General features: G+C 39.8%; 1 protein-coding gene across 1 annotated transcript in view; it reads left to right on the top strand.

Annotated features, from left to right (window-relative positions):
* SLC1A3 (solute carrier family 1 member 3) overlaps window positions 1–16,212 on the top strand; it is an 80,408-nt gene that overhangs the window by 61,484 nt on the left and 2,712 nt on the right. The window contains exons 4-9 of the mRNA XM_033110417.1: window positions 2,340–2,544; window positions 5,374–5,416; window positions 8,207–8,499; window positions 10,958–11,191; window positions 11,752–11,946; window positions 14,697–14,831. Of these exons, the coding sequence (XP_032966308.1) occupies window positions 2,340–2,544; window positions 5,374–5,416; window positions 8,207–8,499; window positions 10,958–11,191; window positions 11,752–11,946; window positions 14,697–14,831 (1,105 nt within the window). The remainder of the gene's footprint in view (window positions 1–2,339; window positions 2,545–5,373; window positions 5,417–8,206; window positions 8,500–10,957; window positions 11,192–11,751; window positions 11,947–14,696; window positions 14,832–16,212) is intronic.

Raw genomic sequence — 16,212 nt, forward strand, 5'->3', positions numbered from 1 at the left:
AGGAAAAAAGCCAATATGCAGAGATTAGTGAGGCCTTTTATTTGACTATCTAGTCTCATCTTGGTGTCATTGCTAAAAATATGCCTCAATGGTTGTCTTCAGCTACTTCAGCATTAGAAAGTATGGAGAAAATACTTTCATATTGGTTTTCATTCTAAAAATTAAACAAACAAACCAACAAAACATTTGTAAACTTTGTTCCCTAGAGTTGATCACCCTGTAGCTATGGACTCTGGGATAATTTCCTCCATCCCTCTGCTCTTGGCGGGAGGGAGAGTGTTCTAAGCCTCCTCCTTTGTTTGCCACTTCGGTTCCAGTGCTCTGCCTTGACCACTTAGTGCTTTCTCTGAATAGCTATAGGTTGGGAATAGTGGGCAGGAGCGTCCGAGAAGAGTCGCCATGAGAACAGAACAGCAACACAAGACACAAGGCAAAAGGGAAAGAAAGCATCTCAGAGGAAAATACTGCTGCCCGTTACCCCGTAGCAGAGATACCCAGCCTGTTGGGCCCATACCAGTCGCCGGTGGAAGAATTGCAAGCTTCAATGGTCACAAGCTCAGGCAATGATGGGAAAGAGAGTGGGCCCTTTCTGAGAGAAATTATTTCAAGTACAGGAAAGCCAAGATATTTTTGAGATGGGATTCAGACCTGAGAATGAAAATAAGGGATGGGACACTTTGAGAACTGATTAGCTCATTTTTAATGTTGATTAAATGTCAAAGTGGCACCATCCCAATACATGGAGAGTTAGCCCTGGGTTTCAAAAAACCTAGGGCAAGAATCAAAGAAGCCAAGTTCATGCATTAAAGCTGAAGTTGGCCTTCTTGTTTATGGAAGCTGGAATTGGTTTCCTCAGGGGCAGAAAGTACACTAAACTTAGTCACCTGAGCCCTGGGTTCAAGTCCCCACTCCATTTTACTGAGTATTAGCTAGGGCCTTAGGGAGTTACTTAATTGTTTTTTAATCTGTCTTATAGGTTGTGGTTAAAAATAAGAACATATCAGGTACTAAGTAAGTGCTTATTATTAAAATTATAAATGATATGATTCAAGTGCAAATGAAGCTATAAATTGAAGGTCATGACTTCAATCCACCTATAAGCTCATTACGATCGTATTAAGATTTTTGGGCAAATCCAGCCAGTTATCTGGCAATCATGAGCACTATTATTTCAATATTTTACCCGACTCTAAATATGTTGGTATAAACAGCGTCACTACCTAAATGTTAAATCACTCCTAGAATCTGATACTGATCATTGAAATACAATACACCTTTCAATACGTTTATAGAAAAACAGTTTTAAAGAAAAGAGTGTAATTAACTATAATTGGATTATACTATAATTGGTTTTAGTGGTATTGGTAGGCGAAAGAAAGAAGAAAATTGACAAAATAGCTAATGAACCAGAAGAGCCCATATTATTATAAATAATTTTATCTTTTTGAGAGTTTTGTATCATTTCCATTTTTTTTTCCTGTCCCAAGAGGCATTGAGATATGTTCCATTTGCTAGAGTAGTTAGGGAAATTTTAAAAGTCATGCCTCCTTTCTTACCTAGAATAACACCTTGCCTGAGGTAGACTTTTAAAATGTCCTGAAAATGAGAAAAATGTTTAACATGAAATGAGGTACTCCAGGCCTGTGGGACAAGGTGGAGGAAGGCATGGTGCAAAAATGAGAAGACCCCTCCGCTAATAATTCTTTTCAAAGAAGTTTTGATTAGATGAGATGAAATGAAACAGGAAAGAAGCTATCTGTGAATTTCAGCCTTATAACCCAATGTCTACTTTAAATGCAAATTGTAGATAAATCAATAGGTGATGGGAATAATAGCTTAAATTTTACTAAAAAACATCAAAAAGACTCCCAATAATAATAATTCTTTTAAAAGAATTTAATGCTCGTTAATCTATATGAGTCACCAGAGTGCTTGCGTTTGAGATTATTCAGCCAGAAATTGTTTTTAAAGTATTTATCTCTTGATCTATAAACACACACACACACACACCACTAATTATTCACACTCATAGCTTCCCCCACTACTAGTAGTAACCTAGGAAAGAATTTGATTGCACTTCCAAATCATTAGAGAGACACGTGAAATCAACTCTTGAAGCAGAAACCAGGTGATCACGTGTTTGCTGACACAGCTGACGCCTCGCCGTTCTCTGGCCTTTTCCCTCTACCTTTTGTGATGCCTCATACCAGATACAAAATTCCATTGCTAGGTGGGATGAGGGTTGGGGAGTGTGGAAGGAAATATTGTTCCCATTACCTTCCCCTGGAGAATTCCCTGGACTGACTTCCTGAAAATCTCCTCCTGTTTGCCTTCACCAGGAATGGCGGCCCTGGATAGTAAGGCCTCAGGGAAGATGGGAATGCGAGCTGTACTCTATTACATGACTACGACCATCATTGCCGTGGTAATTGGCATAATCATTGTCATGATCATCCATCCTGGGAAGGGCACAAAGGAAAACATGCACAGAGAAGGCAAAATTGTGCAAGTGACAGCTGCAGACGCTTTCCTGGACTTGATCAGGTATGTCCTCGCAAACCCATTCGTTTGGGTCTATTTTAACTACCCAACCCCTCTTATTTTGGAGAGGTAATCAGACCTTGAAAGAGGTGTCCAACTGAACCAGCCCTGCAGGGCTTGAAATGAAGGTGACATCTTTACTTCTTTCTAACAGAAATTAAAGTAGGGATCCATTATTTGATTTTATGTGAAAGACGTAAGAAGAGCAAGGAGAGGACATAGATTTTGAGAGCCCTGCTTTTAGGATTCAGAATCTGATCACTCAGTTCTCCTTTCAACTGTGCTGCCCGCCTTGGATTATTAATGATTTTTAACTTACTTTGCTCGAGTCTTCTCTTTAAGCCTCGTTTTGTTCAAGCATAGCCTGTTGATTGGACTCTTCTAATTTAGAACTTGTGATGTGTGTTATCACCCATTGTACACAACAATTTCTTTCCAGAAGGGACTTTAGAGATCATCTGGTCATACCTGTTTCAAGGTCTTTTTTTTTTTTTAATGCTCTTTATGAAGAAAGGAGTGCACAGATCAATAATAAAAGATTAAAGGATGGTTTCTTTAGCATCGTTTTATGTACAAACCATACACTGATTACAAATGACTCTTATCTAATACTTGAAACAGACTTGATGATAGAGTCGGTCTAACACAGAACTGCGATGTAAGTCAAAGTTTGATCCTGAAACTTCCTGATTGCCCTCTCTACATACCTGCCTGGCATCAGTCAGATGTGGGCAGGAAGCATATCGCATTTTCATAAGGATCATTGAAAAGAGCTTGCAAAGGTGCAAGCAGGGTTAAGGCAACCTACGAGGGATGGTGAGGCACCAGGTGACTAGCAGCAATAGGAAGCTGTTTTATTTACTACCCCGAGCTCTGAGCCACAAAGGAATGAGCTGTTACTGAAACTCAGGAAGAGCTATCGCCTTGGGAAAGGACCCTCAGGAGAGGAGCTCTAGTTCTAGTTTGGAGGGAATGAGCTGCTGTCCAGCCTGTCAACGGTGAGCTGGAAGAATATATGCATCCGCTTCTCTCTTTCACTACCCTGTGATCTTTCAGAACATTCCACTGGACACACCCAACAGGAAGCCAAAAGGCAAGAGAGCCCACATGCTATAATCCAAGGGGTCAGCCTCCCAGGGCAAGATGGAGAGAGGATCTAGAAGGGCAAATGGAAGAAATCCCAGCACAGGCCTCTAGATCCACCACCTGCTTTGCATTCCCACACACACCAGGTAGCGCCACCCAGTCTGTCATCCCCAAACCTAGCTCTTTCTTCGCTTCCTTACAATTTATTTACAAAGTGGCTGGTGTGCCAATATTAGATACCTACTCTAATGGGATCCCCATCGATCATCTGAAAAACACTCCTCCTAGGACTTGATTTCACATGCCATCTCAACAACTGGATCTGTGGCAGGTAGCTTCAAGAAAAATTTGGGGAACCAACGGTCTCTTAGTTACCACTGTGGGTGACTTTGTACCATCTGTGTGTGAGCACAAGCCAGCCCCACAGAGCCTCTTCTTGAAAGCCTTTATCAGGCAGTTAATCACAATGATCTGAAAGTAACAAGCTACCCTACAAAATTTCGTATCAAGTTGTCACCCAATAGCTATGTTTTTGTTTAGTTCATCCAGTTGATTATGGCCTTTCGTCATTTTTTCATGAACTTTATTTACCCTCAGGTAGTTTGGATTAGGAGTGTTTGATTACAGTCTCTTTCTGTGTAACTGCTGTTCCTTATTTGAAGAATTGGGCTCTTGTCATTCCCAGTTAGTCAATCCATTAGGGCACCGTGTGTTTCTGCCCTGCCTTGCTCCAGTGACAAGCGTATGACAAACCTGTCCCCATCCAGTCACTTGGCTTAGCTTTTATCCTGGCATCTCCTGAACTCACATTTCTATAAGGTTTATAGGAACAGACCCATAGAACATAGATGGGAAGGAAAGAGAAACAGGATGGTCTAGGCAGTGGGAAGAAAGGGACAAGAATTTATAACCTGAAAAAATTACTTTGATAGCATACAATTGCTAGAATGTCAGGCTCTGCAACTGCCTGTGTCACATCTCCTTCTCCCATAGTCTTCAATCTTTGAGCTTTTTTGATAGTTTAATTCAATTTCCTCTTTAACGGGTAGCCAACTGAGACCTAAATGGGTGCCAAGGTCGCACATCTGTTTAGGGACTCCCCAGTTAGAGTGTCACTCCTTATTCTCTCCCTGCTGTAAGCTCGGGCAATGCTCAGAGGAAGTGACAAACCCTGCCACGTAGGCCTCAGGGTGAAATTTTGTGGGCCATTTTTTCTCCATTAGTCAACAGAAGAACTACAGAAGCTCCAGCAATAGTGTGTCAATATCCCATCCCTCAGAGGGCCTTTGGGAAGACTTTGTGGAGAATAAAAATTCCACAGTCTGACCATGACTTTGAATTTAGAATATTTGGGCCCTAGACACTTGGCACAATAGCAAAATGGCCATTATTGAATAATACTTCAATTAACCAGAATGCTTTTGACAAAAAGCATTTCCATTCTTCCCTTGATTCTTCTGAGGAGCAGGGTTTTGATGAGATAATGTCTGAACAAAGAATCCCATTGTCTGACAGGAGAACAGATGAGTTGAATTTGGGACTTCCCTGAAAAATATGAACTACATGGGCCACACGTGGGATTGACTATATGTCCCATTTTGAGTCATAAAATCCACCAAAATCTTTCTCTTTTTCCATTTGCTGCTTAGTTCAATACAATCTTTACATTAGACACAATGGAAAAGTATTTAAGGAGCTAACTTATTATTTGGGAAGTTTTTCAAGTGACTGTTGCTTTCTTTGCAGGAATATGTTCCCTCCAAATCTGGTGGAAGCCTGCTTTAAACAGGTAAACACTCTACAACTATTAATTCACCTTTGAAATTCTTCTTTGGCATACCAACAGAGTAGGGCCCTCTTTTTCTTTTTCTTTTTCCATTTCTCGGTAGTAAGAAACACTTCTTCTCAACCAGATGGAAAACACTAGGGTTTTCTGATAAATTTAAGGAGCAGCGTTTGGTCTCACCTTATATTAAAGTCTTACTAGTTGCCAAGTACTGTGCATCTTGCATACAAATAGCTCATTGAATCTCTTAATTGGTAAGAAGGTTAATCTTACCTCTCTCTAGATTCCTTCTCTCTCCCCACCCCCACATCCCACACACAAAAGCCCACCAAGCAAGCAAACCCCAGTATAAAATATATTTATGAGCTGTTTTAAATATTAGGGAGATTATTCAAGTTTCTGGAAAAATTATTCAATTTTTCAAGTGACTTGAAAAATTCAATAGGTCATTTTTTAAAAGCCTACTACTGTCTTACTTCTAAAGGAGTAACCATATCAGAAAGCAATGGCATCTTCATTTATTGAATGCCTGCTATGTGCCAAGCACTAATGTTATATTTAGTCCTCACATAAATATAATGGGTACCATGGTCTTCGGCTCATTGACGAGGCAGCTCATCTATGATAATTCACAGGGATTATGTAGCAGGCACACGATCTCACAAGTAGTAAATGGCAGACCCAGATTTAAATCTGTTATATTGACTCCAAATTCCATCATCTTTCTACTCCTACATTCTGCTTCCTAGAAAGGGATATCCAGGGTGATGACACACCTACCTGGAGGCTATAGTGAGGTCCAGTTTCTGTTAGCCCCCCCATATCCAAGCAACTCTTGGCTCTCTGTGTTTTACTATGAAAGGACAAAATTAGCAAAGTTCATTCTATCCTCACTTGAATAAAAAAAAACCTTTGTTACCCAAATATTAAAAGGGAAATAATTAGACTTTCTGTGTTCAATAATAGTTCCCAAACATTTCCCCAGTTGGTGTCATTTTTCCCTTGTCATAATTTCCTAATCCTTCTGTTTAGAATCTGTAAGACAAACAAAATAAACCCCTGCCGTTGTGGAGGACCAAGTTTCATGTATATAAAGTATAAAAACACATATAAAAAACAAAGTCACCCTTTGATTTTTTTCTCCCTTTTTAAAATTTTTATTGACTATTTTTAATAGGTAACGCATGTCCACACTGCAAAATTCTAACAGAACCCTTTCTTTAAATTTTTTTTAAAAGCCTAAGAGGACAAAATCTAACTTTCTTATTCAAAAACAACTCTAACCATAAATAAAATCCTTTTCTATCCGACCAGCCAACCCCAGCACCACGGGGATTGTTATTCCAGTTAGTCAGCTGGCACTGGGTGACATCAAAAATGCTGATTTCTAGCAGCACTGGGAAAAGTACTGACTCACACAGATTTATTATGTTTGGTTTTGGATTGCATTTACAGGATTTTGGAGGGGAAGTAAATGTATCTTCCCAGATCTATTTGTCTTAGACCAGAATGCAAACGAGTTAGCAGGCATCGTGAAGGCTACAAACTGTGCCTAAGGAGAAAGTGTTGGAGGCACAGGAGAGGCTAATCGGGATTGAAAATCTACCCTAGACAATCCATAAAATGCATAAGCACCCCAATGGAATAGAGATTTAAGAGTAGACTGGATTAGGAGACAAAGAGGGGCCAGGTTTTTTGTTACTTGAAATTACCAGCAGTACCACTGATTTTTCAGGGATATGTCCAGAGTATTGACAGCTGGCCATGTCCTTGTTTCGGAATAGTGGTTTGGGACAAGGAAGTCTCCCATTTATTCTTGGTAAAGAAACGGCCCGGCACTTTATGTACAGCTGTGTTTTCTTCCCCCAGACTCTAGATCCTGTCAACATCCATACATTATTACTCTTTCTGATTCTTTACTACCATCAACATGAGGGCCAGGAATTCTACTCTCATTAAAATCACAGAGGGATGGGTTTATTTGTTTCATTTGGCCTCAGTAATACAGTCGGCATCTCTTGTCTGGGGCATCTATGTAGAATCTATGGGGAAAAGACCATCTCTTGAATAAGGAAAGAAATGCCACTAGGGACTTGAGAAGTGGGTTGTCATCATCAACTATTAATCAAACGCCTATTCTTAAGAATTGGTAACTATCAGGAATGCCTTGAAGACTGTTGTTTTGGGGTTTAGAATTTTTAGTAGCTCCAACTAAGGCTAGTCCCTGAAGACCTTTGTTATTGAGCACCATTAGCCAACACTGGTACAATACCTCAAAACTTACAAGACGTTTGCATACATTCTGTTTTGTTTGACCATCACAACAACCCCATGAGGTAGAACCAGCACGGCTGTCCCTGCTTTACAGCTGTGGACTATGAGCAAAAGGATGTCAGGGATTTTTCTATAATCCCACAGAGTAAAGGGACTGTTGGGAATACTTGGAATTAAAGTTTTTACAAGTCCGTGATAGTCATTTTATTAGGGTTTCAGAAGAAAGCAAAAGCACGAGTATGTTCAGTCCAATATTTTCAATCAGATATAGCTTTCCTATTATGATTGGTTATATATTTGAGTGTGTGTGTGCGCACGAGTGCTCTGGGGAAGTATCATCTATAAGTGATAGATGATAGTTACATAGATAGATAGATAGATATAGATAATAGATGGGCACATAGCTACTTTCTATGCTTTGAATGCAACATAATGTATATCATTATAGAAAATTTGGATAACAGAAAAGTACAAAGAGAAAAATCACCTTTAATCCCTGTTGTGCCTTTTCTTTTTAAGTTTAAAACCAACTACGAGAAGAGAAGCATTAAAGTGCCCATCCAGTCCAACGAAACGCTGGTGGGCGCTGTGGTAAACAATGTGTCAGAGGCCATGGAGACTCTTTCTAAGATCACAGAAGAGTTGGTCCCAGTTCCGGGGTCTGTGAACGGGATCAATGCCCTGGGACTCGTCGTCTTCTCTATGTGCTTTGGTTTCGTGATTGGAAACATGAAGGAGCAGGGACAAGCCTTGAAAGACTTCTTTGATTCTCTTAATGAAGCCATCATGAGATTGGTAGCAGTGATAATGTGGTATGTATTTCCATTTGCTGTATATGCCGTATACAAGATGCTTATTATTGCCATCAACATGTGTGCTATACTGAGGAGGAAGCCACCAGGCGAGGGGGCCAATTGCAATGATCTCATTCTGGTAAGAAAGTCAGTGATTTTCTGGATTTGAACCTATCTGATCTGCAAGCCTCTCTTAATAAGTTTGCTTCCCTGTTTTTGAAAAGTGTCAACTCCTTTACCCCGGTGCTGATGGGATCCCATTCCTCATTCTTCCATTTTATGTCTATGTTGTTATTCATTCGATGCATATTTATTGAACGTCTACTATATATCAAGTATATATTGCCAAGCACTATGGATCTAGCACTGAAGAAAACATACCAGAATGTCCTGGATCTTACGTTCTTTTAAGGAAGACAGAAAATCAACAAATAAATCAACCATATACTTTAGTCCCAGGTGCTGTGAAAAAAAATAAAATAGCAGGTTTTGTGATGGAAGTGATGTGATGTGATGTGATGTGAAGCGACTGACGAGGAGGCATAAAATTTGCCTTGGTTGGTACAGAAAGGCCTCTGAGGAGGTAACATTTTTTGCTAAAACCTGAATGATCTGGAAAAGCCAACCATACAAAATACCAGGGGAAGAGCATTCCCAGTAGCGGGAAAAGCAAATGTAGAGGCCCCGAGACCCTCAGAAAAACTGAGATCTCCTCTCCTCTGTTTCAGCCCTAAGAAAGAAATGTAAATGGCGGTTCTGCGGCATGCCTGAAGGACTCATGGGAAGTATTATAGAATGCCAAGCCACAACTTATAACAAAATTTCCTTCAAATAAAGTTGAGAGCAGGAGACAAAGGAAAAGACTAATCCACATAGGAACATTGACCTTGGAAAATAAATTCTCCCTAGCAGAGAGAGAACCCTTTGATTGGTTTAGCCTCGTGTAGGGGTTGCTTACCGTTCTCTTTTATTTTTAATCCAGTCTCCTTCTTGGCACCTGACGCATAAAGGTATCCATTTCTAAAAAAATACTCACCAACATGATTAAAAATATTATTTGTCTTTATTGCTACCAAAGCCCAGAGAAATTCATTTTTCAGGAGTTTGTACAAGATGGATATGAACTTGGGCACAAAGACGGATCAGAATGTGGTCTCCACAGGAGCCCCCAAATGAAATCCTCGGGGCCCTCCTTTGAAATCCTGGCAGGGCTGAAAGTGGACATTTATCTTCGTATTATTAAAATGCCTCCACCTTTCACCTCTTTTATGAAAGAAGCCCATTCAGGGCTGCTGAATGAACCTCACATGTAGCTTTTCTAGCTGTACCTTTTGCGTGCACATTCATTCAACATTGAGTTATTACGTTTCTGAAAACAGGTACTTATAATTTCCGGGCCTGTGTTATTAAACGACTTTTAAAAGAAGCATTGTATTTTTCCATTTGAAATAAGTCCTCCACAGTTCCCAGCAGACCCTTCTCCTTACGGGTGATTGGCCTCTCTGATTTTGGTAATGTGAGTTTGATTATAGTTTACAGCATACATCAGACAGAGGGAGTTGAATACCAGGCAACAAGGTCCTTGAAGCAACTGGGGTTGTTTCAATATGTACAAGTCAAGTTGTGTCTCAGTTGTTCATTTCTTGCCAAGTCTGCAGAGGAAAGATCACAAATGACAGTAGCAGCCTGTGGGTGATACTTCATTAGAACACCTATAACCTGATTGTGGTAGTGTATATATATGATGTTATTAATTTTAATAGCTCTAAATTTATTTTATGGTGCCTTCTATTTATGGCAAATGGTACTGATTTTCCATTTGCACTGTAACAAAATTTCCTCTTAGAGTAAATTTATTTAAGTAAAAGAGTTAAAGATTAGTATTAAGTAATATTGTATGTAAGTGGTGTGTAAGATAGGAAAAAATAATGAAAGTGGTCCTTGAATGAGAGCTGTCTGCAAATCTAAAACACTGAAAAGGCATTGTGTCCATCTTGCTTCAACTTAGGAATCAGGCTCTGATGTGGGAAATGTTTCCAGGAGTCTGGATATTGGTTGGGTGGATTCTGGCAGTTCCAAGCACTTAGCAGGGGAGCAAGAGGCAGGGGGAGTGGGTGGCATCTGAGGACCCGAAAAGTGACCCAAATGTGATGAAAGGAGAGTTATCTAGAAAAAAGAAAAAAGAGGTGGGTAGTAAAACCTCTGTTCCGGCCTTTTTTCACAGGTTTAGGAGAAAAAAAAGTGTGCCTTAGAGAAATTCTGAATGACAGAAGGCTAATTCTGCAATATTTATACTTGTTTATATTTTTTTTAAAGAAAAGAAAGAAGTTCACAGTTTCTGCAAGTCCTAACAGTATCCGGGGCAAAAATGTTTGGAAATTAACTCGCTTTCACTGTTATTTATCACTTGGTAATTTCTGTGGAATCGCTTGTTAGAAATCAGACTTCCAATTGTGCGTGTGTTGCTCCTACCTAGGTACGCCCCTCTGGGTATCCTCTTCCTGATCGCAGGGAAAATTGTTGAGATGGAAGACATGGGAGTGATTGGGGGCCAGCTTGCCATGTACACTGTGACCGTCATTGTCGGCTTACTCATTCATGCGGTCATTGTCCTGCCTCTCCTCTACTTCTTGGTAACACGGAAAAACCCTTGGGTTTTCATCGGAGGGTTGCTGCAAGCACTCATCACAGCTCTAGGAACCTCCTCCAGGTACGGATACATGTGGCTTACTCCTATCAGAAAATGGATCTCAAACTTTACCTTAAGCCAGAACCCGCAGGTTCAGGGTAGAGGGAGACATTTGGGGAGTGGGGAAGGCGTGATTTAAACTTCCAGGCATGTCAATTGGCTTTTTCCCTTCTGGTGCTAATCAAACTTATTTGGGAGTCAGAGAATGGCTGGCTATGTACCCTTTATGGGGTCAATAATGGAAATCAACTATCCTCTCCTGTACACTGTCATCTCCCTCCTCTGGTTGACATTTGCCTGAGGGAGAGATAGCAGAGTGACTCAGCACAGGTTGTTGTGACGGAGAAATAAAGATAAGTGATGCCTCACAGAGGAACCCAGAAGCAGGAGAGCTGCCAAATGACCCAGTGAGGGGACCCACAGTTCCTAACCCTGCTCCCCTATTTATATAAGTGCTGACTAGGTTCCCTTAACTTAGGACATGGGAGAGGAAGGAACTCTCTGTCCAAAATACCAAACACACTGGCACAGTCTGAACTCTCGGGACCGTCAGCTGACATGCCCTGTTTTACTGTTCTCAGTTCTGCCACCCTGCCCATCACCTTCAAGTGTCTGGAAGAGAACAACGGCGTGGACAAACGTGTCACCAGATTCGTGCTTCCAGTAGGGGCCACCATTAATATGGATGGGACCGCCCTCTATGAGGCTTTGGCTGCCATTTTCATCGCTCAAGTTAACAACTTTGAGCTGAACTTTGGACAGATTATTACAATCAGGTACAATGAAAGTTCTACACAACACTTTCTTAAGAATGACGTTAAACAATGAGACAGTGACGAGAGATGGGGGGAAGAAACCAGTTGGGAAGGGGATCACACATAAATAGGAGGTTGGGATTTGCAGGAATAGTTTTATTTTTTTATATTTAGATATTTTAAATTTATTTTTTCTTAAATTACAGATGTGCACATTTAATGAAATTATTATAGAAATATAAAAATGTGTAAAGTAAAATGTGAAACTTGCCTGCCACTATCACTCTCCATCTTCCTATAGATGGCCACTGTTAATGTTTGGTGTATAAAGACCTTTTCTTATGCATAGACATACACAAACTTTTTTTTTTTTTTATAATTAATGGAATCACACCATATATATTGCTTGCCACTTGATTGATTTATCAATATGTCATCATAAATATATCTAGCTCTTTTTTTTAAAGAAATACATAGAAATATGTAATAGATAGAAATAGAAAAATACATCTTTCTGCAGAATACATAATATGGATATTTCTCTTTTTAAAAAAATGTTAGATTATACTTCAGTTTTAAAAGGCACTAAAATGTTAACTTTTTTGACAGCATTAGAAAATAAAAATATACTTGAAAAACTGGATTAACATTTTCTCTTGAGTTAATTTTGGGGCAGTATAAAACAGATGACAGACTACACTGACATATAGGTTGAGAATTTTTTTTGTCATATTTTTTTTAGTCATATTTGAAGTATGTAGTGAAAGGTAATTTTTTCTCTCATTGCTTCCCCTAATCTCTTAGTTTCCTTCAGAAGAAACCACCATTGCTTGCTAGTTTCTTTAGTTTTCTTCTGGAAATAGTCCACACATATCTGTGTGCATATGCAAATACAATCCCCTCTTTTTGCTTACTGAAGGTCAGCGTGCACAACAAACAATAAGTAGGTATGTTGGAGACTAAGCCTCACAATCCAGATCAGATCCGGCTCATCACTGTGTGTGTATGTTAATTATTATTAGCAATTTATTTTGGAGATCAAATAAGTCAGATTTTTTCTTTTTTCCACAACTTTTTATTAATGTTTTGCCACTTTTGCTTCTTCTCTCTCTCTCTCTCTCTCTCTCTCTCTCTCTCTCTCTTTCTCTCTCTCTCTCTCTTTCTCTCTCTCTTTCTCTCTCTCTTTCTGCCTTCATGACATTTCACTTGTACACAGTTCAGCATGCATCTTCTAAGAATAAGAATAGTTTTCTACATAACCACAATAGTAAGAATCTTAAAAATACTTCCAGAATATCCAGGCTATATTCAAATTTCCCCAGTTATCCCAAAAATGTCTTTTACAGCTTTTTTTCGTAGACCAAGATCAAATCCAGATTTATAGCTTACATTTTTTTATATCACTTTAATTTCTATCAGTTCCCACACATTTTTTGTGTGTATATGTTTATTTAGAAATAAGTTGTATTACACTGTATATATGTGTTATTGGAAAATGATAATAGTTGTGGGGTCCATTGGGGTGAAAAGATGATACTGATCATGGCCAGAGGTGACACCGGGGAGTTCTGGGAGCCCCAGGCCCAGTGTAGCTACACTGGGCTGGAGAATCTATTGTTAGTTAGGTATACCTTAGCACACTGGTTGAAAAGCACTGAGTTACGAAAAGGTTCAGCTGCATATGACAGACTTAAAAATAATAACAAAACACTGACTTCAACAAGATAGAACTATATTTCTCCCATGTGGGCATCTCTACTCCACAAAGCCCTCAAGGCTGATAGGTGTTCTGTGGTGTAAGGGAGCAAGACTTGAGATTCCAGCATACCTGGGGTGTTACCCTCATCCAGTAGGTCCAGGATGGCTGGCTTATCACCACCTCCAAATTTTAGCCAGTGAGAAGAGAAGGAGTCACATAGCCTGCAAATTGTTTGATCACTTTTCATCCATTTCTCATTGGCCAGAATTTTGTCTAAAGGAATTCTAAGGGAGGCTGAGAAATATAGTCTTCACTCTGGGTAGCCATACACCAGTTAAACATTCTAATACAGTGGAAGGGGAACAACATGGAGGAACCATGAACAGAATCTTCCACAGACTTATTATTTTATTAATACCACTTTCTGTCTAGGTAAAACTTTACTGTTTATAAAACATTTTCATCTTCTCACGTCAGCCTGTCAAATAAGTATTTAAAAAAACCAAGTCCTAGACAGGTTATGTGCCTTAAAAACCAGGTCTATACTGCCTCCATAAAAATATTTATAGTGCTACAGAACTTTGTTCATAATCATTTTGCTTTTTAATTAATAAATTTGATTTTTTTTCTGACCTCATTAACCATACAAGTTCAGCATCTTTACAATCTTCTACTTGGACAGAGGAATGATTAGAAACAAACTGCCATTGAACTATACAGTATTTTAGATTTTACAAAATACTTTCAGGTACATGAAAAGTATATAGCCACCCATTTCTTCATTTAGAAATGGCTATAATAATAGGACCCACTTCCTAAGGGTTGTTGAGGGTCAAATGAGATAAGCCATGCTTAGCATATCTGATGGTACATAATAAGCACTTGATAAACATAAGTTAATATGATTATGATTTCAATGGGTTTTTTAAATAATCTTATTTATATTTTTCCAAAACACATCCTCTGCTATTAACTTGGCAAGTCAGAATTTGTGTTGTGTGTGTTTGTGGGGTATACTTTCTATTGGGGAGATTTGTACAAATGTTTTCTGTTTGGGGATTTCTTTTAACAGCATCACAGCCACGGCTGCCAGTATCGGGGCAGCTGGGATTCCTCAGGCAGGCCTGGTCACCATGGTCATCGTGCTGACATCTGTGGGCCTGCCCACTGACGACATCACACTCATCATCGCAGTGGACTGGTTCCTGTGAGTATGCGTGGACTGTTCACGCTTCCTGTCACACGGCACCAAACAGCCTGGCATGCCAACAACAGGACAGAAATGAAATTGTCTGTATTGATCCATGCCCTGATATGGAGGCCAAGCCCCAGACGCCATGTGCATTCACTCCCTTATCAGCCTGTGGGGCACATCTGGCTGCTACACTTCACACTCCATAAAGCCCTGCAGGGATTGGGAAATCCACTGTCTGCGAAGCCAACATAAATGAGCAAGGCCATTTCTGAATTGCACAACACCCCACAGAATGGCAGGCCTCACACACTGGTTCAGGCCCTGCATCCGTGTGCTTGCAATTCCAATGATGAAATACAGCACAGATGTCCCATCTGAGCCCAACAGGGAGAGGGACAGCCATGCAGACAGTGGGAAGAGAGCTAGCTGCTCTCATTAAGTGGAACTGAGTTTTGGCTCTGGGGAAAGTTCCAAGAAAAGTACCCTCCACACCCTCAGACACGAACCTCTAGGGCCCATCCCTCTGCTCTTTTCCCCTCACCCTTCTAGCTACATTCTTTGCCTCTTTTCTCACATAAGTTCCTTTCCACTTGCAAAAAAATTTCTCCCAGGATTCCCAAAGTAAATGCCTAGAAGGACACGCAGGTGGTGGAGTCAACATATGTTGACTTCACTAGATCTAATGACCACGAAGAGCCCAACGGTGTGCTCAGGGCAGGATAAGTACAGGGAAGGGTAATCAGCTGAGAGCGTGAATTCCACTGTCACTAGGATCTTTGTTTGCATCCTGGCCCTGTGTGGCACTGGGCGAGTTACGTGGCCACCCGCTTTCTCCTCTGTGAAATGGGGATGATAATGTCATCTGCTTCCTGGTGGTGTTGTGAGGATTAAGTCAATGATGCATGGGAAGCATTTAGTCCACTGTCTAGGCCATAGTCAGCACTCAACAATTATGAGGACTTTTATAGTATAAAGCTGTGGGTCTCAGAGTTTTTAGTCTCAAAACCCCTTTACACTTAAAAAGAATTGAGGACTCAAAGCTTTTATCTTTGTAGGTTATGTCTATCAATATTGATCATATTAGAAAAACTTAGAAATTTTTTAAATGTTGAATTCATTTAAATGTTACAATAATGAATTCATTACATGTTAACATAAATAACATTTTTATGAAAAAAAATATCATTTTCCATACCAAAATTTTAGGGAAAAGAAAAATTTTTAGGGAAAAGAATGAAAAGAATTTTACATTTTTGTAAATCTCCTTAATGTCTGGCTTAATACAAGACAGCTGGAATCTCCTAACTGCTTCTGTATTTAATCCATTGCGGTATCTTTTGAGTTGTGTTGCGGTCTTTGCAAAACTCTGCTAGACATTCATGAGAAAAAATGA

The sequence above is a fragment of the Rhinolophus ferrumequinum genome, chromosome 7 (genome assembly GCF_004115265.2).
Source record: "Rhinolophus ferrumequinum isolate MPI-CBG mRhiFer1 chromosome 7, mRhiFer1_v1.p, whole genome shotgun sequence".
NCBI classification, from domain to species: domain Eukaryota; kingdom Metazoa; phylum Chordata; class Mammalia; order Chiroptera; family Rhinolophidae; genus Rhinolophus; species Rhinolophus ferrumequinum.